The sequence below is a fragment of the Oncorhynchus nerka genome, linkage group LG24 (genome assembly GCF_034236695.1).
Source record: "Oncorhynchus nerka isolate Pitt River linkage group LG24, Oner_Uvic_2.0, whole genome shotgun sequence".
Classification (NCBI taxonomy): domain Eukaryota; kingdom Metazoa; phylum Chordata; class Actinopteri; order Salmoniformes; family Salmonidae; genus Oncorhynchus; species Oncorhynchus nerka.
This window is the reverse complement of record NC_088419.1, coordinates 75,961,873-75,989,736: the sequence shown is the minus strand read 5'-3', so window position 1 is coordinate 75,989,736 and position 27,864 is coordinate 75,961,873. Positions and strand designations below refer to the sequence as shown.

At 45.9% G+C, this 27,864-nt stretch overlaps 3 protein-coding genes across 3 annotated transcripts; 1 reads left to right on the top strand and 2 right to left on the bottom strand.

Moving 5' to 3' along the window:
• The first annotated feature begins 394 nt into the window (after window positions 1–394).
• On the top strand, window positions 395–7,448 carry LOC115108592 (uncharacterized). Its single transcript, XM_029633113.2, has 5 exons — window positions 395–1,978; window positions 3,330–3,523; window positions 3,727–3,871; window positions 4,045–4,350; window positions 6,452–7,448. The coding sequence occupies exons 1-5, from the start codon at window positions 395–397 to the stop codon at window positions 6,611–6,613; spliced, it is 2,391 nt and encodes a 796-aa protein (XP_029488973.1). The 3' UTR covers window positions 6,614–7,448.
• taf4b (TAF4B RNA polymerase II, TATA box binding protein (TBP)-associated factor) lies at window positions 7,437–21,801 on the bottom strand. The gene is made up of 16 exons (XM_029633112.2): window positions 21,652–21,801; window positions 20,781–21,443; window positions 20,327–20,460; window positions 18,803–18,910; window positions 18,458–18,625; window positions 18,058–18,180; window positions 15,953–16,042; window positions 15,595–15,825; window positions 14,692–14,827; window positions 14,237–14,321; window positions 13,902–14,071; window positions 12,883–13,013; window positions 11,205–11,330; window positions 10,847–10,903; window positions 9,694–9,801; window positions 7,437–8,978 (listed from the first exon to the last, which is right to left on the bottom strand). Exons 2-16 carry the CDS (start codon window positions 21,430–21,432, stop codon window positions 8,832–8,834), a joined length of 2,466 nt encoding a protein of 821 aa, XP_029488972.1. The 5' UTR covers window positions 21,433–21,443; window positions 21,652–21,801; the 3' UTR covers window positions 7,437–8,831.
• Window positions 21,802–22,249: 448 nt separating this feature from the next.
• Window positions 22,250–24,612, bottom strand: LOC115108593 (proteasome subunit alpha type-7-like). Its single transcript, XM_029633114.2, has 7 exons — window positions 24,396–24,612; window positions 23,911–24,037; window positions 23,605–23,729; window positions 23,284–23,406; window positions 22,964–23,083; window positions 22,672–22,734; window positions 22,250–22,581 (listed from the first exon to the last, which is right to left on the bottom strand). Exons 1-7 carry the CDS (start codon window positions 24,495–24,497, stop codon window positions 22,486–22,488), a joined length of 756 nt encoding a protein of 251 aa, XP_029488974.1. The 5' UTR covers window positions 24,498–24,612; the 3' UTR covers window positions 22,250–22,485.
• Window positions 24,613–27,864: the final 3,252 nt, after the last annotated feature.

The window sequence follows — 27,864 nt, the reverse complement described above, 5'->3', positions numbered from 1 at the left end:
GTCCAAAGTAAAGGTAAGCAAAATCATTCTGACAGCCCTAGTTTCTCATTTTTCCCAAGAAACCTCGCTGACCCTGGCATGTGTCATGTGCAGGGAAAGGTTTGTGTGTATGTGTGTGTGTCAGGTATTGCCTTATCAAATGCAGCAGTTACTTCAATTAAAGAGAGACATGAAACCGTTACATATTCGTGCTGCATGTGAGTGGTCCAATATGCAGTCCAATACTGCAGCCTTTTTTTGTGAGCGCGCTCCATTTACCCACTCGCTCGCTCCCTGCACCTTTAAGAGCGCGTGCCTAGCTGAAGGTCACTAAACAGTAACACAAAGCTCTCTTAGCTCTGCGGTCCAATATAGCGCATGCGCTCTGCCTGAGGACTGCTACACAGACTGCAATATGGCGAGAATGCCTGGCAGCGCAGACTGCTCTAGCGACACGGCGGGGACAGAGCGGGAGGAGCACATGAGCTGCCCAGAGACTGAGAGGAGCGGAGACGAGGCGGAAGAGGATGAGATCCAGGAGGTGCAGATCACCGGCGAGGAGGAGGGGGAGTACGAGGAGGATGTCGAGCTGGAGTGGGAGACAGAATGTGTGGACCCCGGCAGCTGCTCGGTTATGGAGACAGAAGCGGTCCGTATGGGCAGTACGGACCAGTGCAGCGGGATGGGACCGGGAGCGGGGGCGGACCCCAGACTTTTCCACATCCCCGGACTGGACTCGGATCCGGAGGGAGACCTGCAGCGGTCTGACCGCTCCAGACTGAGCGAGAACACTCGCCTGGCAACTAGGTACGCAGTCAGGATCTTCCGGGAGTACCTGAGTGAGAAAGCCCAAAGTCCTGACTTTGAAACTCTGGACAAGGAAGCGCTGTGCGCGGTCCTGCGCTCCTTCTACGCGGAGGCGCGATCGAAGAGCGGCCAGCTCTACAGCAAGTCCTCTCTCATCAGCATCCGGAGTTCTCTGAACCGCTACCTGAATGAGCCGCCTTACTGTCGCACCCTGGACCTCACCAAGGACCCAGAACTGCGCAGCGCCAACCTGACCCTGGCCGCAGTCATCAGAAAGCTGGAGGAGCAAGGTGCCGGTCCCGTTGTGCAAAAACAGGCTATTACGCGGGCGGACCTGAGAAAACTCTACACCTCTAGTGTGTTTAACACCGATACGCCGTTCGGGCTTCTCAACAAAGTGTGGTTCGAGACATGCATGTATTTCTGCACGAGGGGGAGAGAGAATCAGCGCGAGCTGGAGGAGGATTCATTCGGGCTAGCCATAGACGAGGATGGGAGAAAGTTTATATATTTCAAAGCGCTGGGGCCGTATCACAAGTCTCGCTCCGCGTCCTGGACTAAAAAAAGACCAGACACGGATGATGATACTCTGCCGCGCATGTATGAGACGGCCACGGAGTTTTGTCCGTATGCCAGCTTTGTGAAGTATGTCTCGAAACGGAACCCGCTGTGCAAAGCGTTCTTCCAGCGCCCGCGAGACCACTGCTGCTTAAGCGACATGACATGGTACGAGAACAAAGCAATCGGTAAAAACCTGCTGGGCACGAGGATGCAGATGCTGTCGCGTGCTGCCAAGCTTTCAAAGACCTACACTAACCACTGCATCGGCGCAGTTTCCATAGCAACGCTCAACAGCATCGCTGGTATCGGGTCAAAGTCAGTATCTCTTCACGTTGCCTCGGAAACGGTCAATGGTGGCGCACAGTCTTATCTCCAGCTCGTGATCCCATATAGCGGACAGGTCACGGACGCAGTGGAACTGAAGCCGCAGAGAACAACAAGGAAATCTCGTTCTCACTGCCCGGGCGACGTCTCTGGACCTCCATCACCTAAGAAGCTCTGTGTGCGTTCCGAGGAACGCGGAGAGTCCCCGGTGGTCATAGTGGACGGTACCGAGCCCGTGGACACCCGATCCCCGGAGCCCCACGGTCAGCCGCCCGCTCCTTTACCAGCTGGCGTGGTAGCAGCGCAGGTAACACTGTTTCACACTCTGCACCAACACAGGTTTTTAATTGATCAGCAGTCTTCTAAATGTAATGTAGAATAACCTTACTAGTCTCCAAAGCATCCACAGATTATGCATAAATGTCATGATTTACATAAGTTTCCATTTACTGTGGAAGTATTGACCAGTAAGATGTGTGTGTTTGTACTGTTTAGGAGTGAGTTCTGTCATTGGGTGTTCTAGGTGCTTTAGTAAAGGGGTCATGAACATTGTGTTAGAGTCCCAAATGGCAGCTTATTTCCTTATATAGTGCACAATTTGTTTACCAGAGCCCTATGGACACTTGTCAAAAGCAGTTCATTGTATGTATAGAGGTTAGGGTGCCATTTGGGACAAGCCTGTGAGTGCAGAGTAGAGGACACATGAGTGAGTTCTCTCTGGGACTTTGTCTGTTGCTATGGGTGATGGCGCCCCAGGCCCACAATTACCCACCATGCACCACAGTGGAGCCCGCAGGGGGAGTGCCAGAGCGTGCAAGCTCTCACTCACTCACACACTTATTTTATACCAATTTGCCTAAAGCTCACATTTTCCTGAGACACAGGCACTATAATGAACAATAGTACGACAGGCTGTCTCAAGCCTCTTTCCCCTAATGAAAAAAAAATGGTATTTGTGTGTGTGAATGTGCGTGTCTGTATATCCAGTATCATAATGAGTTGAATGTTTTTGCGTCGTTCCTCTCAGAAGAGCCTGCCTGTCGTGACCCTAGAGACATGCACATGTCTGCTGCAGCACTAACAGCTCTGATCATCTGTTTTCTGCTTTATCAGCTATACATCCATCTATCTCACTATTTACCGTTTTCTCAGCTTTAAGAGGCAGACTGCCTTCGGCCATGGCTGTCTTTCTCCCTCACTGCACTTACCACAGTGAATGCTGACCAGTAGACTTTATAGCTTGTCAGTTTCTCAGCAGTGAAAACTTACTTGAAGCATTTCTAAGGTGTTTAAAACCTTCCTCTACAGGAATGTCCTCACCTGTCTCACCTGGAACCTGTATAGCAGAGGAGACAGACTCATATCTGTCTCTGAGTTTCTTTAACAACACTCAGCCCACTCCACTGTCCTTAGTTAGCCCTGACAGACAGACACTGAAAAGGGGCAAAAACCACTCTGCGTCACGTAGTTCAGTGCATCATGAGTTAATTGTACTAAAAACGTTGACAGAGTATGAATGAAGTCCCAGTCTACAACTCTTTACTAGTGTCCTGTCTCTACTTAGTCACTCAGGGAATGACTGTGTGCTATGTTCACACACAATACCTGTGACAAATTTCAGTTGGACATTTGTTTATCTTCTTCTTCTTCTCTCCCAGGATAGCCGTAATAGCAGCATGGCCAGTCGGCCACTGGTCTCCCAGTCCCCTGCCTCTCCGCTGGGCTCAGGGGGTATAGGGGGCATCCCCACCCCCGCCCAGCTCACCAAAACCAACGCCCCTGTACACATAGACGTAGGAGGTCACATGTACACCAGCAGCCTGGCGACACTGACCAAGTACCCAGAGTCACGGTAAGACTCGCACACACATAGGGTGTTTAAGATTGACTACATTGAAGTGGAATGCAATCACTGATCTACAAATGACCTTGCATCCCAAATACATACTCATTATGTGATCAAGATTAGCAATTCTACGCTTGGCCTTGCTCAAACTGATCCCCTCAAACATGTACACTCTGATCATGATCTCAATGATATCCCCTTCCCCCCAGGATTGGTCGTCTGTTCAACGGGACAGAGCCCATAGTGTTGGACAGTCTGAAGCAGCACTACTTCATAGACCGAGACGGTCACATGTTCCGCTACATCCTCAACTTCCTGCGGACGGCAAAACTGCTCGTCCCTGACGACTTCAAAGTGAGTTCATCTGACCCTGCACTCAGGCCTGGAAAACCTTGTCTGTAATTGCACACTTATAACATATAGTGTGAAGCTTTGTGGGATACATTTTCTTTTTAAGAATCTGATGATCATTGTGTTTGTGTGTGCATGTCTGTGTACATTTGTGTGTGTGTGTGTGTGTGTTACAGGAGTACTCTCTACTCTATGAGGAGGCCAGGTTCTTCCAGCTATCTCCACTACAAGCAGAATTAGAACGCTGGAGGAGTGAGCGCGAGGCCAGGAAGGTGTGGCGTGTGTGTGAGTGTGTGGTGGTGCGTGTAGCTCCAGAGCTGGGGGAGAGGATCACTCTAAGTGGGGACAGGGCTCTGATCGAGGAGGTGTTTCCAGAGGTCGGGGACGTCATGTGTAACTCCCTGAACGCAGGCTGGAATCATGACTCTACTCACGTCATACGCTTCCCACTCAACGGATACTGTCACCTCAACTCTGTACAGGTAACATGACAGACACTACCCTTACACTGCATAGAACAACCCAAAATACAAAGTTAACAGATAACGTCACCTCAACTCATATCACATTAACCCACCTCAACTCTGTATAGGTAACATCCCACTAACTAGTACCCATGGCACAAGCATAGTATAACCTTAGAGGGCCAGACCAGCCAGAGAAAGAGTGACTAATCCTGGTTAGATATGAAACGTGGCCATCGGCTACTGCGTCTGCTGGTTGCAACACTCACTACAGAGTTCCAAACTGCCTCTGGAAGGAACGTCAGCACAAGAACTGTTCATCGGGATCTTCATGAAATGGGTTTCCATGGCCGAGCAGCCGCACGCACACAAGCCTAAGATCACCATGTGCAATACCAAGCGTAGGCTGTAGTGGTGTAAAGCTCGCAGCCATTGGACTCTGGAGCAGTTTAAACATTCTCTGGAGTGATAATCCCGTTTCACCATTTGGCAGTCCGAAAGATGAATCTGGGTTTGGTGGATGCCAGGAGAACGCTACCTGCCCAAATGCATAGTGCCAACTGTAAAGTTTGATGGAGGAATAATGGTTTGGGGCTGTTTTTCATAGTTTGGGCTAGGCCCCTTAGTTCCAGTGAAGGGAAACCATAACACTACAGTATACAATTACATTATAGATGATTCTGTGCTTCCAACTTGTGGCAACAGTTTGGGGAAGGCTCTTTCCTGTTTCAGCATGACAATGCACCTGTGCACAAAGCGAGGTCCATACAGAAATGGTTTGTCAAGATCGGTGTGGAAGAACTTGATTGGCCTGCACAAAGCCCTGACCCCAACCCCATCGAACACCTTTGGGATGAATTGGAACACCGACTGCAAGCCAGGCCTAATCGCCCAGCATCAGTGGCTAACCCCACTAATGCTCGTGGCTGAATGGAAAAAAGTCCCCACAGAAATATTCCAACATCTAGTAGAAATCATTCCCAGAAGAGTGGAGGCTGTTAAAGCACCAAAGGTGGGACCAACTCCATATTAATGGCCATGATTTTGGAATGAGATGATCAACAAGCAGGTGTCCACATACCTTTTGTCATGTAGAGTAGCTCCTTATAGCACTGCACTGACATTATTGGTTGATGGTAGGTGGGGGCGGGAGTTCCTGTATAATCACAAACTCACTTCCTTGACAACTTTCTTTAAAACAGCTCTGGCCTGCTCTGTGAAGCACAAGAAGTATGAATGCTCTGATCTCTGCGGAGGCCACATCACAGTAAATGCTGTACGGCCACTGCAGATGTCGGTTTGACCATGCAGAGCCTTCAAGGCAGAGAGAGAGAGAGGGATGGATGCAGACAGAGGTTTCTAATTTAGCCTACTGCCTGCAACAAACAAAGAGAGGAGAGGGCGACAGAGCGAGACAGCGAGGCAGACAGGATAGAGGTACAGATGCTCCTTCAGTGTATACTAATGGAATGCCATCTTGCAGCTAGAGAGAATGTCTGCATACAAAATGTCACCGTATTCACAATTTAGTGCACTACTTTTAATTAGGGCCCATAGTGCACTACATAGGGAATATGGTGCCATTTGGGATGCACATAATATTGCACTAGAAAAAGGGTTTGCGTCTGTGTTTGTATGTGTGAGTTGTTGTGATAGAGAGGATCTGCCTGTCTGTCACTTGGTTTTTAGGTCAGGGAAGGACAGGGTGAGATGGCTGGCTCTTCTTTAGTCAGACTGAGTCTTGCTAAAGAGAGAGATGAGTGAACTTGGGCCCTATGGGCACTGTCTGTGCTATTGTTAGTAGCACATTTGCACATATTCACACATTGGTTCTCTTCCACAAACTGGAGTCCTGTATGACTGTGGTATGACTGGACCCTGAATCAGCCCCTCTCTGAAATCACTTCTCTGCCCCACGGTCAACTGACCTTCCATACATACTGTATCAGACCACCAATTACCTGATTCATCGTCTATTCTCTTTTTGTCAAACCCCAAATAATTGTTGTGAATGTGATTAAAACTTGAGATCTGAGTCTGTGTCTACCCGAGTGGTTATTCTGACCACAAGTGTGTGTGTACGGTGTCTGTAATGTATGTGTGTGTGTTTGATTGACAGGTGTTGGAGAGGTTGCAACAGAGAGGATTCAAGATAGCAGGGGCGTGTGGCGGGGGAGTAGACTCCTCCCAGTTCAGCGAGTACGTCCTACGCAGGGAGGGAAGTAGCAACGGACAGCGTGGCCACACCCTCATCCGCATCAAACAGGAAGCACTGGACTAAGCCCGACCCAGGTCAGATCAGAGGTCAGTGGATAATTGGTCAGGAGAAACCAGAAAGCCACGCCTCCATCTCCAAGGGAACGCCAAGTTGTTTTAGAATTTTGGGGACATAGGTATTGCCATGATGAAACGGTGATTGTACCTACACCAAAGGAGAGCAATAGAACTATGACCTCACCGCAATGAACTATGGAAGTCACTAACCAGGCGGTACGCAGATAGTGACGGACCCCTCTCCCCATGAGCAGGGACCTATAGCATAGAGAGAAGCAACATTAGCACTATCATCATACTACTCATGTTACTGTGTAGGATTATTCTGTTTTATAGTGTCATAATAATAGTATGCGGATTCATTAAGATTCTTACAATAATGTAAATAATCATAGAATGGGATGAGGTCATGACTAAAACTCTGAAATGGAGAGACAACACTAATGAACATGGAAGATATGCAGCTGAATGTTAAAAAGCACAAGTGTCTGGGAAATCTAACCCAGCCTAAACTAAATAGATAAAATATATGGTTCTGTGAAGCTAAAGTTATTACGAGGAACTCATGGAAGTTTTTTTTTTTTTAAGGACATTTTTATAAACCAAAAAAATATGGTTTTCACATGTTAAGTCTTAATCTTATGACAATGGAATTCTGAAGAGGTTCTTCTACACTTTATATTCATCACATTGATAAAAGAGATTTGTCTTGTCAGAGATTGAATTGTTGCATGCTGAGCATTTGAGCAGCAGAGGACTTGAGATCTGTATCAAAACTTGTCTGTCACACGAAAGGAAATTTGATTTCATAAACGAATGTACCAAAAGGATGTAAAAACATGTTTCATACAAAAAAAGTCTGCATGTGTGTGTGTCTATTAATTATTCAGGAAACTGTAAATGATGAGCATATTCACTAAATGTTCATTTTAGTTAGCCTAGCAATCACAGATCAGATGACAAACCTACTATCACCGTATAATTGAAACCGGAAAGTTAAGGGAGAGGTTTGCATTCATTTTAGGTGGCATGGTAAATATTCCACCTGCTTCAGAGTTTAGCAGAAAGTAGTTAATGAATATGTATAAGCAATGCATGAATATTAAGTACACTAAAGTGCCTTTGTCTTCCTGGATTTGACAAGCTGTCAGAGGGAGGGGCTTGTCTTTGATCTGAGACAGGAACAGGAAGCAGTGGGACATATGATGAGCTTGTTAACGTTGCCGACGATGATCAATAGTTCAGCAATCACCTAGTCAATCAGTAATCACATGAATTAAAATACTCCCTAACCATTTGCTATAACTGGAACAGTTATATGAAACAGTCTACGTAGCTAACCTCCACATTAAGGGTCAGCATTCATTTCCACTATCAGATCCTTCTTTAATTGGCACACGGTCAGTTTGCCTAGCTTAGTGTTAAGTTATTGGTCAGCAGCCTTTTCAGCTGAAAGAATTCTGATCCACTTCATTATTTCCACCCTCTGTATTTCATTGCCAAAAGGTAGTTCTGTGCCTTAAAGCTCCTCTCTTCTGTATTCAGAGATAGCGGAATAATGAATCTCAAACACATCCACAACTCTGACACACATTTCCACACACGCCGTGAAGGATCACTATTTTTCCCTCCAAGTGACAACCTAAAAAAGGTATCAATTATGAAGCATAACATTTTCATGAAAATGTGTGAGTAATGTGGAAATAAACAAAGAATCCCTGATAGACTGTAAAAGTACACAGTACGACACTCAACTAGGGTTTGCTATTAACTTATTTTAAATTGTCACAGGTTTACAATCATCAGGTCAACCATGTAAACATCAAAGTAAAGAATGATATTATTAGCATGAAACTGAAAAACAAGGAAGAGTCAATGACCTCACCACAGAACACTCTGAATCACACTAAGGGCAGAGGGTCACTGCTTTAGGCTGTAACACAGAGCTGACTTCTACTGTTATGACCTCTTCTCTCACAGAGTTGCCCTTCTCAAAAAGTGTAATATAAAAATGACTACAATCCTTTCTCTCTCAGCATGAATCAGCAGAATTCAGTTACATTGCTGACGGTGCTACAAATTGTTAGAAAATAAAATACATAACAAAAATATCAACAAAATAAAAATATCAAAATAAATATAATATACATCTGAAAGAGTGTTAAGGCACACAGAATCTGGCACAAACGGTGGGGGAGAGACTGATCATTTGTGTGTGAGAGATACTATCTGAGCAGGCCCTTGTAGAGAGTGAGAGAGTGTCGTAGAGGAGGGTCCTGTTCCAGACAGAAGAGTAGGTCCCTCAGAGAGACCCCAGTCACTCTCTGAACCCCAGCCCTCTGTAGTACTGACACAATGCCACCTGGCCCCACCTGAGAGAAAGGGTGGGGGGGTGAACACCAACAAAGAGAGAGAGAAAAAGAAAGATGAACAGCCCAACATAAAGCTTTCATCCTAAACTTTTCAACATTACCATTATGCCAAACAGCTTCCCTTCTCCCCCCGCCGTTTCTCCTTCAAATTCTGGCACACAGAGGTGATGCCTTAGAGAACAGAAAGGAAGGCCCTGTAGCGCTACAAAGGAAAGGGAGAGGAGGCAGGAGAGGAAAGCTCCTCAGGCTGCAGGGTCCTCTGGGTAACGCAGTTCAAAGGCAGCGGTTAATGTGTTCAGTTTACAGAGCTTCATCTCTAAACCCATCGCCTGCAGGGCCAGGGAATTAAATAAACTCAGTTCAATTAGACACGTTAACCTAAACTAACAGTCCTCCGCATGTCTGCTCCTTCGCGTCACAGGTCTAGTCTCCCCTGAATGTTGTTTCTTATCAGTGACACTAACACAGGTGTTCCTCATATACGCATCCCCTACCCACCTGGTACATCCCCTACCCACCTGGTACATCCCCTACCCACCTGGTACACCCCCTACCCACCTGGTACATCCCCTACCCACCTGGTACCCACCTGGTAGATCCCCTGCCCACCTGATTTCAAAGATTGAAAATCTGCCACAGATACCATAAAAACTGATAACCAAGAACCTCCATCCACTCTCTTCAGTATAAAAACGCACACGCATACTGTACATACCTGGTTTCCATTGGAGTCCAGTGGTCTCTTCCTGCGAGGCCCGATGGCAGCCAGGGCAGTGAGGTTGGCTTCTCTGTGCTGCAGCTGAGCCTGCTCCAACTGCTGGAGCTACAGAGAGGGGGGGGGGGTTATAAAGCAGGGTTTCCCAAACTCCCCCCCAACTCATTATCCATCTTTGTATATTTGAGTTAGCTATGTAGTGCTAATCTAAAAAATGTGCACCCCTTGGGGTCGAAAGACCGAGTTAAAGAAACGCGGCTCTATAGGATGGGAAGTTGAATGCTCATAAAGTAATAACTGAAACACTGAAGCTAGGGTCATTTCCATAAAACGATATACAGTGAGATATACAGTGAGCCAATAAAGAATCACACTAGCCAAATCTCAACCAATTAATGTATAATGCTGTCAAGGTCACATAGAGACAACCTCACACACACCGTAGGTGTTCTAATTTGATTCCACTTTGTGCCTGCCGCAGGCCTCAACTCCAGCCCCAGAAACAGGCTCCATTAAAATTAGCTCCAATTACAGCTGTACCTTCTCTGGGGCTTGGATGTGTGTGTGTGTGTGTGTGTGTGCACACGTTGGTGTGTAGGGTGAGTCTGAACACCCACACAGGCTGGGTATGCAAATTAAACTATTTTGTTGATTTCTGCTGTTGCCGTGGAGAGACCTCTGGGAACATGGTTGCCGTGAGCAATCCACCAACGGAGAGAAAACAACCTCAGTCTCTCCTCCCTCTTTATTACCAGTACCCTACCGCTGGCTCTGTCTCATCTAGCTACAGCCTCAGCCCCTACAACCCCCTCAGACAAACATCACACACAATCTGATTTACTAAATGAACAATTAGTCTAAGAAATAGCAGGCATTATAGAATTCCCAAACATTACTGATAAAAAGTATATATTAGGTTAGATGTGGTAAAACTTTTTGAAAATGCTCCACCACTGTGCTATAACTTTGAAGAGGAGAAAGAATGTAAAAATGAAGCTACCAGTAACAGCACAGAGCCTTAATGAGCTGATGTGTGTTCTACTTGTCCTTCCCTGGGGACAGGCGTCCCTCAAACTGTTTGGAAATGACAGTCTGATTGAATAGTTAAAGCTGACGTAAAGCAAGCGCACACACAATGACATAACACACAAACCTCTTTGGCCCGTTGTTTCAGTAGTTGCTGGTCTGGGTCATCGGTGTTACAGCGACTCTGTGAAGCAGAAAAGAAACAGACAGATGTTGACCGTCTGGAAGCAGCAGGGTTCTACAATGGTTCATCTAGACCAGACAACTTAAGAAAATCATGAGCAGCCATGTCCTCAGCATACTATAATCATACTGTCAATATTTGTTTTTCATTCCAAGAACTTAATACACAGTAGCTAATATGAATAATGTAGCACCCATCACTCGCACTCATTCACCACAAAATGCTAAATACTCAAAATCATGTCTGAGTAACTTCTTGGCCCCTTGTCAAAACTGAAACCCCATTAGTCTGCAACATGTACCCTGGCGACGCGGAGCAGTGTCTCCCTCTCCTCGTCGTCTCTCCTCTGCTTCTCCAGACGTTCCAGCTCTTCCAGGAAGTGGAGCTGGGAACGCACATCACTGGTCTGAACGTGACTGTAGTCCTCCTACAGAGAGACCATGAGGATTCTACAAGAGCTGTAGTACAAGTTGTGAAATGCTGTTACAGTTGTAGTATGTGTATTATGAGGGCATCATACTGATAATAATGTAGTGCAGGGTTTCTAAACTCCTGGAGAGCTTCTGGGTGTGCAGGACTTTACTCCGGCCCTTCACTAACATACCCGATTCACCTAATCACGGTCCAGCAGAGAGAAGTGCTTGATAAGTTGAATTGTCCAATCGGGTGTGTTACTGCTGGGCTGGAACAAAAGCCTGTACTCCAAGTAGCTCTCCAGAAGCAGAGTTGGAGACCCCTGTTGTATAATATAGCGATGTCGGGGTAGGGCTGTTGTAGTGTGTATAATATAGCGATGCCGGGGTAGGGCTGTTGTAGTGTGTATAATATAGCGATGCCGGGGTAGGGCTGTTGTAGTGTGTATAATATAGTGATGCCGGGGTAGGGCTGTTGTAGTGTGTATAATATAGCGATGCCGGGGTAGGGCTGTTGTAGTGTGTATAATATAGCGATGCCAGGGTAGGGCTGTTGTAGTGTGTATAATATAGCGATGCCGGGGTAGGGCTGTTGTAGTGTGTATAATATAGCGATGCCGGGGTAGGGCTGTTGTAGTGTGTATAATATAGTGATGCCGGGGTAGGGCTGTTATAGTGTGTATAATATAGCGATGCCAGGGTAGGGCTGTTGTAGTGTGTATAATATAGCGATGCCGGGGTAGGGCTGTTGTAGTGTGTATAATATAGCGATGCCGGGGTAGGGCTGTTGTAGTGTGTATAATATAGCGATGCCGGGGTAGGGCTGTTGTAGTGTGTATAATATAGTGATGCCAGGGTAGGGCTGTTGTAGTGTGTATAATATAGTGATGCCGGGGTAGGGCTGTTGTAGTGTGTATAATATAGCGATGCCAGGGTAGGGCTGTTGTAGTGTGTATAATATAGTGATGCCGGGGTAGGGCTGTTGTAGTGTGTATAATATAGTGATGCCAGGGTAGGACTGTTGTAGTGTGTATAATATAGTGATGCCGGGGTAGGGCTGTTATAGTGTGTATAATATAGTGATGCCAGGGTAGGGCTGTTGTAGTGTGTATAATATAGTGATGCCGGGTAGGGCTGTTGTAGTGTGTATAATATAGTGATGCCAGGGTAGGACTGTTGTAGTGTGTATAATATAGTGATGCCGGGGTAGGGCTGTTATAGTGTGTATAATATAGTGATGCCAGGGTAGGGCTGTTGTAGTGTGTATAATATAGTGATGCCGGGGTAGGGCTGTTGTAGTGTGTATAATATAGCGATGCCAGGGTAGGGCTGTTGTAGTGTGTATAATATAGTGATGCCGGGGTAGGGCTGTTGTAGTGTGTATAATATAGCGATGCTAGGGTAGGACTGTTGTAGTGTGTATAATATAGCGATGCCAGGGTAGGGCTGTTGTAGTGTGTATAATATAGCGATGCTAGGGTAGGACTGTTGTAGTGTGTATAATATAGCGATGCTAGGGTAGGGCTGTTGTAGTGTGTATAATATAGTGATGCCAGGGTAGGACACCTTGAGGGCAATCTTGCGATGCTGTGCCACCACTGTGACTTTCTCCAGCAGCTCTCTGAGACGCTCCTGTGTGGCGTGAGACACCAGACTGACCACGTCTGACCCCACCTCGGACACTCCAAACTTCTCACCTGAGAGAGAGAACGAGTGGCCATTTGATTAATTGTTCAGCAGTCTTATGGCTTGGGGATAGAAGCTGTTAATGAGCCTTTTGGACCTAGACCTGGTGCTCCGGTCCCACATGCTGTGCGGTAGCAGAGAGAACAGTCTATGACTTGGGACTTCCTCTGACACCATCTAGTATCTAGGTCCTGTATGGCAGGAAGCTTGGCCTCAGTGATACACTGGGCCATACGCACTACCCTCTGTAACGCCTTACAGTCATATAAACCTTTAATTCGGAACATTTTGACATCGCCACTATGCCACACTAATTCTATTCTCCTCATTTCTCCTACAATTCTGAAACACTGAGGCGAGAGGGAGAGATTCATTGTTTTCTGTATCTGAGGTTAAGAAAGGTCTATTTCTAGTCAACATTGCTCCCTGCAGGTGACCAGAGGCATGACGCCTATCTAAAGCACAGAAGGAGTGCAGAAGTTGTACATCTTTACTGGTTACCAGTGTGGAGGATGTGTGTGAGCAGTGGAAAAGGATTGTGGGTACCAGTGTGGAGGATGTGTGTGCGCAGAGTAGAGGTGTTTTGTGGGTACCGGTGTGGAGGATGTGTGTGTGTGCAGTAGAGGAGGATTTTGGGTACCGGTGTAAAGGATGCGTGTGAGCAGTAGAGGATTGTGGGAAAAGAGAGGGATTGTGGATACTGGTGTAGAGGATGTGTGAGAGTAGCAGCGAGGTGGATTGTGGGTAGAGAGAAGGATTGTGGGTACCAGTGTGGAGGATGTGTGAGAGTAGCAGCGAGGTGGATTGTGGGTAGAGAGAAGGATTGTGGGTACCAGTGTGGAGGATGTGTGAGAGTAGCAGCGAGGTGGATTGTGGGTAGAGAGAAGGATTGTGGGTACCAGTGTGGAGGATGTGTGTGAGCAGCGGGGCTGGGGACAGGAAGGGTTTGTCCTGACAGGATCGCTCCACAGAGCCCACAAGCCCAGAGTTGGTTGCTAGGATACGGGCATTCTCCTCGCTCACGTTGACCCCAGCCATGGAGGCCACATCGTTGATGTCATCCTCCTCCCTGAGGTAAGCAAGTAAACAGAGTTAACAGAAAAAAATCTACCTCAGACAAACAAGATAACTCGGGTCTGGCTTAGAGTGAATTAGCGTTCAGTGAATAGCTATAAAGTATTTGGACCCTCCATACATTCTGGTGCAACAGGCTCTGGTCACAAATGTATGTTACCTGAAAGAACCAACACTGTCCTTGAAGGCGTGTCTCTGGGCTGGAGGCGGTGGGACAAGGAAAGGAGTCCGCCTGACAACAGCACCTAGGGGGACAACAAGGAAGATGAGAACACAAAGTAGTGAGGAGAAAAAGGCCTTAGTCAGTTGACGTGTAAGGTGTGGTTGACCTGTGTTGTTGTGCTGTGTGTGTGTGAGACTGTCAGGCGAGTGTGGTTCTACCTGTGTTGTAGTGTTGTGTGTGTGTGTGGTTCAACCTGTGTTGCTGTGTGTGTGGTTCTACCTGTGTGTGTGTGTGTGTGTGTGAGAGAGAGACTGTCAGGTGAGTGTGGTTCTACCTGTGTTGCTGTGTGTGTGTTGTTCTACCTGTGTTGCTGTGTGTGTGTTGTTCTACCTGTGTGTGTGTGTGTGTGTGTGTGTGTGTGTGTGTGTGTGTGAGAGACTGTCAGGTGAGACCTGTGTTGTAGTACTGTCCTGACTGTATGACCATAGGTTTGACCAGGCTCCTGTTCTGAACAGACAGGTATGTACGGGCCGGGGTGGGGTTTGTCACAGCAGGCTTATACACCACACCTCTAGGCTGCTGGATCACCTGTGGTGGGGCAAACACACCTCAGACTGAGCCTCGAACACAATTACACAAACCATTCACAAACCAGACCATCTGGACATGTATATGATCTACTCAGGGATTGAAGAATAATGCTGAGTGTGATGCTCCTAAAACTCCAAACAAACAACTACATCCACTCATACAGAGCTGTTCGTCACACTGTTAATTACGTAATCAACATTACAGGAAATCTGAATAAATATTGTCACAAGTTTTCCCTCTGAAGGTGAGAGCGCTGTGTGTGTCTGTCTGCAGAGGGAAGTCTGTCTGTGTGCAGAAGAGAACTGATGAGAATCCTCATTTTGGGAGCAGTAGCTGTAACCTAGTTAGTCCTCAGCCTAGGCTCTAACGGAATTAGGCCTAACCTCAGGGCTCCGTGTGTTAGGAGAGAGAGAATGAAGACAAAGTGCAGAGAAGAACTTTGGAGAAGTGAGCTGCCTGCTACACAACAGGGACTATATATATATATATATATATATATCTATATTACACTTTAACTGGATTACTATGTAAACCTCAGGTACATTATACAGGGTTGGAGTCGCCAAGCCCAGAACTTTTGAATGGATATAGACCGGAGAATATAGGAGCCCTGACCTGGGATAATGCTTGGCGTGTGTGTGATAGGTATATGTGTGATCAGTAGGATAGGCATGTATGGCATTTGTGTTGAATAAAAGGGATAACCTATATCCTGACAGAAACCTCTGCCTGATGCTTGGGTAATCATTGAGAGTCTGGCTTACTAGCTGGGTGGATTTGATTGACTGGCCACTAGCAGCGCTGAGGTGGGCAGGCCTAGAGTTGGTGGAGAGGAGGGTAGGGGTGCGGCCTGCAGTGGGGGCCGGGGCTTTGGAGGCCGGGGCTTTGGAGGCCGAGGCCTTGGAGGTGGCTGGAGCCTGTGGCTTCGGTTGGTCAACCTCCTGGATGAACAGCTGTGGGTTGGGGGTGAGCTGCCGCACAGCTGGGAGACTTTTCTGGAGGTATGGAGATAGGAGTGAAGAGGAAAGAGAGAGTGAGTGAAGAACAGAGAGAATGAGAGGGAGATGAATAAGGAAGAGAATGTCCAGTTTGTGTGTTGGTGTTTCTCTCTGATCACATCACCTTGAGAAAGGGTACCAGGTAGGGCTGGGGAGAAGACTTGAGCTCACGGTAGAGTTGGTCAGTGAACTCCTCAGGTTCAAGTCTCCCATCCTGGAGGAGAAAAGAGAGAGACAGGAAAAAGTGTGTTTGAGAAAGCATTCGAACGTGTGATTATTTAAGTAGTGTGAGCATGTGAGTGTGCTTTTCCCTGGTTACCAACCCAGTTAAACCCCTATTAAATATCATATTTGTACATTTACACTTCACGATTAACAAACAGACCATATTACATTTTAAGTACACAATGCTGAGCTGTTATCCTATAAGTGTTTCAAATTTCACTTCTATTTTTCTTTACTCTATAATCCTGGGCCACAGGTTTGACTCCCTACTTAAACATTTTCTTCACAGGAAGGCCACGGCACACTTTACCTTCTCATTATTGGAAGGCATGGTTTATGTATTTTAGTCTTACTCTAAAATGTTACAGTATATCCTCCTGAGACCCAGTACGTCGTTTTTGGTCCGTATTTCTAAGCCCACTGAGTTAGGTCCTGTTGTACCTTGGGCTTTTCAATGAGATCACATTTGGGGTTGTCACCTTAATCCTTTTTTAGTTCTGCTTCTTCAAAATGTCTACCATCACAATTAGCACATTTTTTGGTAAGTGTGTGGTTGTGTAATTATAATTGTGAGTTTGATATTCAAATAGTTTTTAATAGGTAAATACAGTGCATTTGGAAAGTACTCAGGCACCTTCCCCTTTTCCACATTTTGTTACGCTAAAACCTTATTCTAAAATGGATTAAATAAATGTTTTCCCTTATCAATCTACACACAATACCCCATAATGACAAAGCGAAAACGTATATGTAAATTTAAAAATAAAATACCTTATTTACATAAGTATTCAGACCCTTTGCTATGAGACTAGAAATTGAGCTCAGGTGCATCCTGTTCCCATTGATCATCCTTGATATTTTTCTACCACTTGATTGGAGTCCACCTGTGGTAAATTCAATTGATTGGACATCATATAGACAGGCACACACCTGTCTATATAGAAAAGGTCCCACAATTGACAGTGCATGTCAGAGCAAAAACCAAGCAATGAAGTTGAAGGAATTGTCCCTAGAGCTCCGAGACGGGATTGTGTCAAGGCACAGATCTGGGGAAGGGTACCAAAACATTTCTATAGCATTGAAGGTTGCCAAGAACACAGTTGCCTCCATCATTCTTAAATCAAAGAAGTTTGGAACCACCAAGACTCTTCCCAGAGCTGGCCGCCCAGCCAAACTGAGCAATTGGGGGAGAAGGGCCTTGGTCAGGGAGGTGAGCAAGAACCTGAGTGCCACATATGAAAGAGCTTCAGAGTTCCTTTTGTAGAGATGGGAGAACCTTCCAGAAGGACAACCGTAACTGCAGTACTCTACCAATCAGGCATTTATGGTAGTGGTCGGACGGAAACCACTCCTCAGTAAAAGGCACGACATCCCGCTGGAGTTTGCCAAAAGGTACCTAAAGGACTCAGACAATGAAAAACAAGATTCTCTGGTCTGATGAAACCAAGATTGAACTCTTTGGCCTCAATGCTAAGCGTCACGTCTGGAGGAAACCTGGCACCATCCCTACGGTGAAGCATGGTGGTGGCAGCCTCATGCGGTGGGGATGTTTTTCAGCGGCAGGGCCTGGTATACTAGTCAGCATCGAGGGAAAGATGAACGGAGCAAAGTACAGAGAGATCCTTGATGAAAACCTGCTCCAAAACCCTCAGGACCTCAGACTGGTTTGACGGTTCACCTTCCAACAGGACAACGACCCTAAGCAGACAGTGCCCGAATTATTTAAGGACATAACATTCATTTTACCTTTACTTTCTGACAAATTGTATTATAAAATAATGTAATTTTCCCAAAAAATGTGAGCATACACTACCTTTCAAAGGTTTACCACATTAACAATGTCTACACTGTATTTCTGATAAATTTGATGTTATTTTAAATGGACAAAAAAATGCTTTTCTTTCAAAAACAAGGACATTTCTAGTTGACGCCAAACTTTTGAATGGTAGTGCACATTATAGCTCGGTATTTGTATTATTTATTTTATACTGTGTGTGTGTGTACCAGCAGGCTCTTGACGAGTTCTCGGACGTTCTTGGCCATGTCAGCAGAGTGGGTTCCACTAGAGGCCAGCTTGATCAGCGTCACTAGGAAGTTCTTACACTTCTTCACATTCTCCAGGACCTCCTGAACAGAGAGCATAATGGGAGATGTCAGAGGTCACACTGAGCAACAGAAAGACATTCTAACCATGAGTGTATCCAGTTTAAGTGAAATGTGCCAATAGAAATGCAATGAATAGAGCTGACAAAATTCCCCACCTACCTGGCAATCTTCTTTTTTTTTTTTTTTTACACTATACATTTCTATTTGAACTTTCTGTAGCATTACACCCTAAATGAACATGACCCAGAGATATGCTAAACAATAGCTTTAGCCAATCCCAGTCAGCAGTCTGACTCACAGGTGTGATGGTGGGGGGTGTGGCCCTGGGGGTGTTGGTGGGTTTGGTTGGGATGATGAGAGGACCAGGGCCAGGAGAACGGGTGACTGTGACAGGGGCCACTGGGCGGATCATAGGCCTGGTGATCTGGATCTGGCCTGCAGGAGGGGTCGGAGCAGCCCCTACGACCTGGAGTGAAGCAGAGCAAAACACGCATGCAGACAGAAAATGGTAACTGAAAAGTCATAGTAGTAATGTCCAATGTTACCCCACTAAATTAACCACTCTTTATCCACAAATCAAACCATACCTGTAGTTAAATAACACACTAAACCAGACCTTGACCATTGGTTGAGACCAGCGTACCTTAACCATGGGTGTACTCTGTGCTGTGGTCACATGGGGGCTAGGAGGAGGAGGCACTCTGATCACACCTGGATTCTCAGCTTTTCTCACGACAGTCGCTGCAGACACCTTTAATGACATAACAGCTGAATCTGTATCCACAGTAAGGCGGAAATCCAGTCCACAGCCCTAACACACACAGTTACAGCCCTAACACACACACACACACACACACACACACAGTTACAGCCCTAACACACACACACACACACACACAGTTACAGCCCTAACACACACACAGTTACAGCCCTAACACACAGTTACAGCCCTAACACACACACATACACACCGTTACAGCCCTAACACACACACACACACAGTTACAGCCCTAACACACACACACACAGTTACAGCCCTAACACACACACACACAGTTACAGCCCTAACACACACACACACAGTTACAGCCCTAACACACACACACAGTTACAGCCCTAACACACACACACAGTTACAGCCCTAACACACACACAGCCCTAACACACACACACACAGTTACAGCCCTAACACACACACACACAGTTACAGCCCTAACACACACACACACACAGTTACAGCACACACACACACAGTTACAGCCCTAACACACACACACACAGTTACAGCCCTAACACACACACACACAGTTACACAGTTACAGCCCTAACACACACACACACAGTTACAGCCCTAACACACACACACACAGTTACAGCCCTAACACACACACACACAGTTACAGCCCTAACACACACACACACAGTTACAGCCCTAACACACACACACACAGTTACAGCCCTAACACACACACACACAGTTACAGCCCTAACACACACACACACAGTCCTAACACACACACACACAGTTACAGCCACAACACACAGCCTAACACACACACACACAGTTACAGCCCTAACACACACACACAGTTACAGCCCTAACACACACACACACAGTTACAGCCCTAACACACACACACAGTTACAGCCCTAACACACACACACAGTTACAGCCCTAACACACACACACACACACAGTTACAGCCCTAACACACACACACACACACAGTTACAGCCCTAACTCACACACACACACACACACACACACAGTTACAGCCCTAACACACACACACACACAGTTACAGCCCTAACACACACACACACAGTTACAGCCCTAACACACACACACACACACACACAGTTACAGCCCTAACACACACACACAGTTACAGTCCTAACACACACACACAGTTACAGCCCTAACACACACACACACACACACACACAGTTACAGCCCTAACACACACACACACACACACACAGTTACAGCCCGAACACACACACAGTTACAGCCCTAACACACACACACAGTTACAGCCCTAACACACACACACAGTTACAGCCCTAACACACACAGTTACAGCCCTAATACACACATTCATCTTCCAGGTAGGTACATAGTATGATAAGACACCTGTCACAGTTTCACTCACACACACACACACACCTGTGTGGTTGGTGGCCTAGGGCTAGGAGAGGTCCCAGTGCCAGGAGTTCTGGCTGCGAGGCCCTGGGCTGCAGCCAAAGCTTGTTGGGAAACCAGCATCAGTTGGCCACTGTCACTACGGATGAGCACCATACCTGTCGACAGAACAGTGTGTGTCTATGTTAAAAAGTGCCCCTTAAGACGACCTCTACACACTTTGCCAGCTAATCTTTCATTGATTCATTGTGTCCTCTCTCCTCCTCAAAATGCATTGGAGGAGAAGGTCCAAGGGGGGACCTTGGAACTTCTCCAATAAGGTTTGAGAAGGAGCTGAGTGGTTGTGAGGAATTGAGGAAAGATGACTCAAGAAAGATCCACTACCTCATTTGCACTTTTTTTCCTCCAATATCACTACTCCTACCTCCCTCCATTTTGCTTTCAATCAGTTCCAGGTGATGCCTGGTCAGGCACTCACCTGGCGGGATATGAAAGTTGGCTGGAAGCTGGACGGACGTGGTCTGTGGGGGTCTGATCGATGCAGCTGGTTGCTGAAAAGTTGTTGGTCTTGGTATGGCTATCACTGCAGCCTTCCCCGGTGCCTGGGTCGCGGTGGCAACTCGAGTCACCGCTGGTCCCAAAGGAGAGCTCATGCGCACTGGTGGCTGTGCGCTCATGGTCACCGTTGGAGAGCTCACTATCGGTCCCGCAACCATTGGAGAAATGGGTCTCAGTCCCGTGGTTATCATGACCACCGTTGGAGGCAGGTTGCTCACGACTGACTTTATGGTTGTGGATGACGTGACCGGTTGAGTGCTCGCCTGGACAGGTGCGACAGTCACGGTTGCGGTAGTAGGTGCAACATGCATCACGGACAACGGAAGCTGGGTGGCACTGGATCCATTATTTGCGTTCTGTGGCTGGGTATGGGCAGGGTCGGGGTCTTTCGTTGTACCTTTCGAAATGAAGGCGGGTATTGCAGGGCAACTGGCAGAAGGTGTCGGGGCTTTGACTGTCGCTCCCACCTGCACAATAGTGTCCGAGATATTCGCGGTTCCACTGCCACTGTTTGCCGGGGAGGCACTTTTCTCTGCCTGAGTTTCATTTGCGGAGTTTTCGGTGGTTGGCATGACTTTGAAATCTAAATTGAAACATACAATAACTTAGTTTGCAATAATATCTCTCAGATGACCTCACCATAGCAATCCTTTGGAAGTTGCTTTTTGTCGCTAAGTTAGCGGGCAACTGACTAGCACCACCAATAAACAGCAAGTGGAACAGGTCTAGTGAATTGTTGGAAATGCCAGTCTAGGAATCACAGAAAAAACATTAAAAATAGCAGGTTTAACCTTAGTCGTGTTCATTCATCTTCAAACCCACGCGCCCAGCAAGTGACCATGAGTTTGTAGCCATGTGGAGCGTGCATGCGGAGTCTGCACTGCGCTCTGAAAGCGCGAGGGATTCTGTTATACTGTACTCTCATTGGCTGGTTTACGCGATGACGCAGAAATATGAGCCACCTGCACGCGATACCCGTGTTTCCCGGAGAATAAATGCTGCCTGGAAGCCAAGCATCCCCAAAGGTTGAACTATACTCAATTTCACTACACCAGTTCTGGAAATACTGTGTACACCCATTATTTGCACACAAAAGTTATGCTACAGCACATTTACATTTGAGTAATTTAAGATGCTCTTATCCAGAGCAATTAAGGCTAAGTGCCTTGCTTTCGGTTACTGGCCCAATACAAAACTAAATTGCCCAATGCAAGTACTATTTGCAATCATCCATAATGAAAATGTGCATCTCTTGGTTCTATTCTATTTCCTATGTAAGCAAATAAGAATGCACTGCACTCACATCTCATTATCCCATTAGGTCAACAATGCCTATGAGTAACAGTTATTTTACAACATGGTAATGATACCCCTTTGAGAAGTCAAAAATAAAATCACAATCTTTATTATTCAAGGTTCAATTTATAAAAGCATTATTTGAGTCCAATGCTTCAGTTCAGGGTCAGAATAATGTGCTAACATAACAGTAGTAGCCACACTACAGAACAAAATATATAAAATGGAGACGATTCTGTGTCTAGAATAAAGGGGGTGTTTGTGTTCACCCTTATTGAAGCCTATCCTCACACAAACTGAAAACAGGTCATGTGACAGACTAGTTTGATTTATGTAGATTTTTTCGGCTTCTTTTTCTCTGCCTCCTCCTCTTTCTCCTTCTCGATTTCAGCCACAAGGGTTTCAATTTCTTTAGACTCCAAAAGCTGATAAAGATGTACAAAACAGGGAATTAGTAATGATTTCAAATGAGAATGAATTGTTCAGTTAACTGCTTTTAGTGTTTGTGCGTGTACCTTCAGTGGCTGATTCCTCCTGATCACTGCCAGCTCAATGTTCTTTCCTCCAGACTGAACAACCTGTAAACATAGGGTCAGGAGGTAAGCATGTTCATTACCATCAACACCCATTAGTGACTTAGTTGCCCAATTCACATTATAGGGTCAACATGAACCATATTGTTCCCGGCTCAGATATTTTCATTTCCAGAAACTATGGTAGATGGGTAATCAGGCCAGCCTAGTACAGCTTGCCTTGTTGGCCTTCTAGTGTGAATCAAGCAAATGTTAGTGCCTTATGTTAGCCTACCTCCAGCAGGGCTTTGATGGCCAGCTTTATAGCCTCGTTGTCAGTAGCGATGGCCTCGTCTGTGTAGTTCTTCTCCAGAAACTCCCGAACAGTCTTTGCACTGCGACCAATAGAATTGGCCTGCAGGGGAGAAGGTCGAGAGGTTACACATAGAAAATGGAACACTAAGAATAAACCACACCCCCAAAGTGAAAAATTCACCAAACATATTGGATAATGCCAGCATTAGTGTGCGGGCCTGTGTGTTATGTTTTCTACCCATTTAGCAGGATAGCAGAGTGTGATCTACTATGCATAAGAGAGAGGACAGTGTTACACACCTTCCAGGCATGATATGTTCCAGATGGGTCCGTTTGGTAGAGTCGTGGGGTTCCATCGTTGTCGAAGCCCACGATCAGAGCAGAGATACCGAAGGGTCTGCGTCCATTACTCTGTGTGTAGCGCTGAAGGGGGGATAAAGAGAGAGAGACTCACACACTTACACAATGGGTTTGACTGTGTGAGAGACTGCCTGGATCATGTTCATTAGGCACCCAATGGAAGAAAACTAAATGAAACCAGGATGACTACCACTACCAAGAAACATTCATTTCTATGGCAGTGAAGCATGTTCATACCAGTGTGTTTTGCATGCAGTCTACCTGTTTGAGTGTGGCAATGTGGCGTGTGATATACTCCACAGTAACAGGGTCCTCTACAGTAAGCCGGTGGCTCTGACACTCCACCCTGGCTCTGTTGATAACAATACGAGCATCGGCCGTCAGACCTGGAAGGACAGAAGAGAGGGACAATGTCTGAGTCACAACAAAACCAGTTCTGCATCTGAAATCAAAGTATATTGAAAACCAGTGAGAACTACAGCAAGGCTCAATAAAAACTAGCTAACTAGGCGAATCAGACTGATAACAGGTGGTTAGGACTGGGTGTGAGTAAATGGATGGTCTTACCTGCAAATGCCATACAGACATGATCATCAAGTGCACATATCTTGCGTACAGTCCTCTCCTCTTGGAGTTTAGCTACAGACTTTTTCTCAACACCCAAAACGACAATGTCTTTCCCTCTGATGCCCACCTGCACAAAATAACAATTATTAGTCAGCATATTACCATGTTCTGAAATGCGCATTGCGACTGCAATAAAGACAACGTTGAACAAAACCTGTTTGCTAGCTAGCTGGGCTAGTTGGTAGGTTAGCAATTACATGCAAGTCATGCTGTCCCCGCTGAATGTGTATCTCGTTGTTAGCAAGTTAGCTATATTGAATAATCATCTTATCTAGCTAATTCAGCTATCAATTGTCAGCTCAAATTCACAAAGCAAATGAAGTAACGTTATGACAAATGCAAGAGAGTGAAAAGTAACTAAAGATAACGTTAGCCTTGCTAAATTGGCTAGCTAGCTAACTTAGCTAGTAGTAATAAACACTCACCGCAGTAGAGCCTTTTTTCACAGCCTCTTGTGCATATTCCACTTGAAACAGGTGTCCATCGGGGGAAAATACTGTTATAGCTCTATCATATCTAGCGGCCATGTCTAACCACTAAGAAAAGTTAAAATACGAAGAGGTATTCACTTGTTAGCCAAATAAACCGCTGAGGATTTTGACTGGTACAAATCTGCGCATGCGGTTCAAGCTACACACCGGCGGTTGGTGCGATTGGACAGAAAGGACTAACCGGACGTCCACAAAACATCAATGTGAAGAAGAGATATTTTACAAATAAATGGCAAACTAGTTAGCTATTTTGAGGTATTCAGTGGTGAAATTCATTGAACCCATGTGTTGATATCATTCCACTACTCTGCTCCAGCCATTACCACGAGCCTGTCCTTGCCAAGGACTAGACCCCTTTTTTCCCATTTTCTCCTAAAATGACATACCCAAATCGAACTGCCTGAAGCTCATGACCTGAAGCCAGGATATGCATATTCTTGATACCGTTTGAAAGGAAACACTTTGAAGTTTGTGGAGATGTGAAATTAATGTAGGAGAATAACACATTAGACCTGGTTAAAGATAATACAAACAAAAAAAGTGTTTATTTTTTTTGTTCCATCATCTTGCTAGAGAAAGCAAGAGAAAAGCCATACATTGAGAAAGGATTATAGGCGTAATCTAGGTGTTGTCCACAAGATGAGAGCAGTGTGTGCAAAGGTTCAGACCGATCCAGTGAAGAATTACATCATTACACAATAGCTTGTATCAAGTCTGCCAGGAGTTCGCCAAAATGTTCAGAATTGGTCACTTTTCCATTTAATAAGGTGCTACCAACCTATGCTTGAAGAAGATATGCCTCAACTGTCAGTCATCACAAGAAAGCTTTTTTATTTTTTTACTTTATTTAACTCTTGGTAAGTGTCTCTCAGCTATTTTAGCTAATTGTGGTGTGTTTGTAAATGCATTTACAATACATGAATTGGCTAGTACCCAACCCTAATTAGTCAATTAATTGTACTTGGTCGAGTGAAGAAATTCAGATTTACTGAGCCTCAGTGACTATTCCTTAATAGGATACAATTATAAAAGTCTAAATATCTTAATTAACAATTTGTTATTATTATAAAGTATGTGGACACCTGCTCGTCAAACATCTCATTCCAAAATCATAGGAATTAATATGGAGTTGGTCCCCCTTTTCTGCTATAACAGCCTCCTCTTCTGGGAAGGCTTTCTACTAGATGTTGGAATATTGTCATGGGGACTTGCTTCCATTCAGCCACAAGAGCATTAGTGAGGTCGGGCACTGATGTGCGATTTGGCCTGGCTCGCAGCCGAACATCCCAAAGGTGTAAGATGGGGTTGAGGTCAGGGCTCTGTGCAGGCCAGTCAAGTTCTTCCACACCGATCTCAACAAACCATTTCTGTATGGACCTCGCTTTGTACACGGGGGCATCGTCATCCTGAAACAGGAAAAAGCGCCTTCCCCAAACTGTTGCCACAAAGTTGGAAGCACAGAATCATCTGATGTCATTGTATGCTGTAGCGTTACAATTTTCCCTTCACTCGAACTAAGGGGCCTACCCCGAACCATGAAAAACAGCCCCAGACCATTATTCCTCATTCACCAAACTTTACAGTTGGCACTATGCATTCGGGCAGGTAGCGTTCTCCTGGCATCCACTAATCCCAGATTCATCCGTCAGACTGCCAGATGGTGGAGCGTGATTCATCACTCCAGAGAAGTGTTTCCACTGCACCAATGGTGATGAGCTTTACACAACTCCAGCCGACACTTGACATTGCGTATGGTGGTCTTTGGCTTTTGTGCGGCTGCTCGGCCATGGAAACCCATTTCATAAAGCTACCGACGAACAGTCCTTGTGCTGACGTTGCTTGCAGAGGCAGTTTGGAACTCTCGCGCGTCAGCGATCCCGTTCTGTTCTGTGAGCTCGTGTGGCCTACCACTTTGTGGCTGAGCCGCTGTTGCTCCTAGACATTTCCACTTCACAATAACAGCACTTACAGTTGACCAGGGCAGCTCTAGCAGGGCATACATTTGACGAACTGACTTGTTGGAAAGGTGGCATTCGATTACTGTGCCGAGTTGAAAGTCACTGAGCTCTTCAGTAAGGCCCTTCTACTGCCAATGTTTGTCTATGGAGATTGCATGGCTGAAATAGTAGAACGTACTAATTTGAAGGGCCTGTCTACATACTTTTGGCCATGTAGTGTATATTATGTTTTTTTATTATTTTATTACAGCTGGCACCAAATGTTATAATGTCCTCTCAACCCCTCAGGTCATTTTCCATGGAGATGCATTCTGTAGCAGAGTTCCACAAAGTCCCAATGAGAAGCATCCCCCGGCCCACACACCACTCAGGTGACTGATAACCTAGCATTTCAGTATAGATTCCCAGACCCAGATTAAGCCTAGTCCTGGATTAACATGAACTTTTAATGGATAATGTAAATTTAGTATGATTATATGTGTATATATAAATAAACTCATCAAAAAAAGAAATGTCCCTTTTTCAGGACCCTGTCTTTCAAAGATATCTTCATTGTAAAGGGTTTAAACACTGTTTCTCATGCATGTTCAATGAACCTTAAACAGTTCATGAACATACACCTGTGGAATTGTCGGTAAGACACTAACAGTTTACAGACGGTAGGCAATTAAGGTCACAGTTATGAAAACTTAGGACACTAAAAGAGGCCTTTCTACTGACTCTGAAAAACACCAAAAGAAAGATGCCCAGGGTCCCTCCCTGCTCATCTGTGTGAACATGCCTTAGGCATGCTGCAAGGAGGCATGAGGACTGCAGATGTGGCCAGGGCAATACATTGCAATGTCCAAACTGTGAGATGCCTAAGACAGCACTACAGGGAGACAGGACGAACAGCAGATCGTCCTCGCAGTGGCAAACCACGTGTAACACCTGCACAGGATTGGTACATCCGAACATCACACCTGCGGGACAGGTACAGGATGGCAACAACTGCACGAGTTACAACAGGAACGCACTATCCTTTCATCAGTGCTCAGACTGTCCGCAAAGCCTGAGAGAGGCTGAACTGAGGGCTTGTAGGCCTGTTGTAAGGCAGGTCCTCACCAGACATCACCGGCAACAACGTCACCTATGGGCACAAACCCACCGACGCTGGACCAGACAGGACTGGCAAAAAGTGCTCTTCACTGACAAGTTGTGGTTTTGTTTCACCAGGGATGATGGTCGGATTCGTGTTCATCGTCGAAGGAATGAGCGTTATACTGAGGACCTGTACTCTGGAGCGGGATTGATTTGGAGGTGGAGGGTCCGTCATGATCTGGGGAGGTGTGTCACAGCATCATCAAACTGAGCTTGTTGTCATTGCAGGCAATCTCAGCGCTGTGCGTTACAGGGAAGACATCCTCCTCCCTCATGTGGTACCCTACCTGCAGGCTCATCCTAAC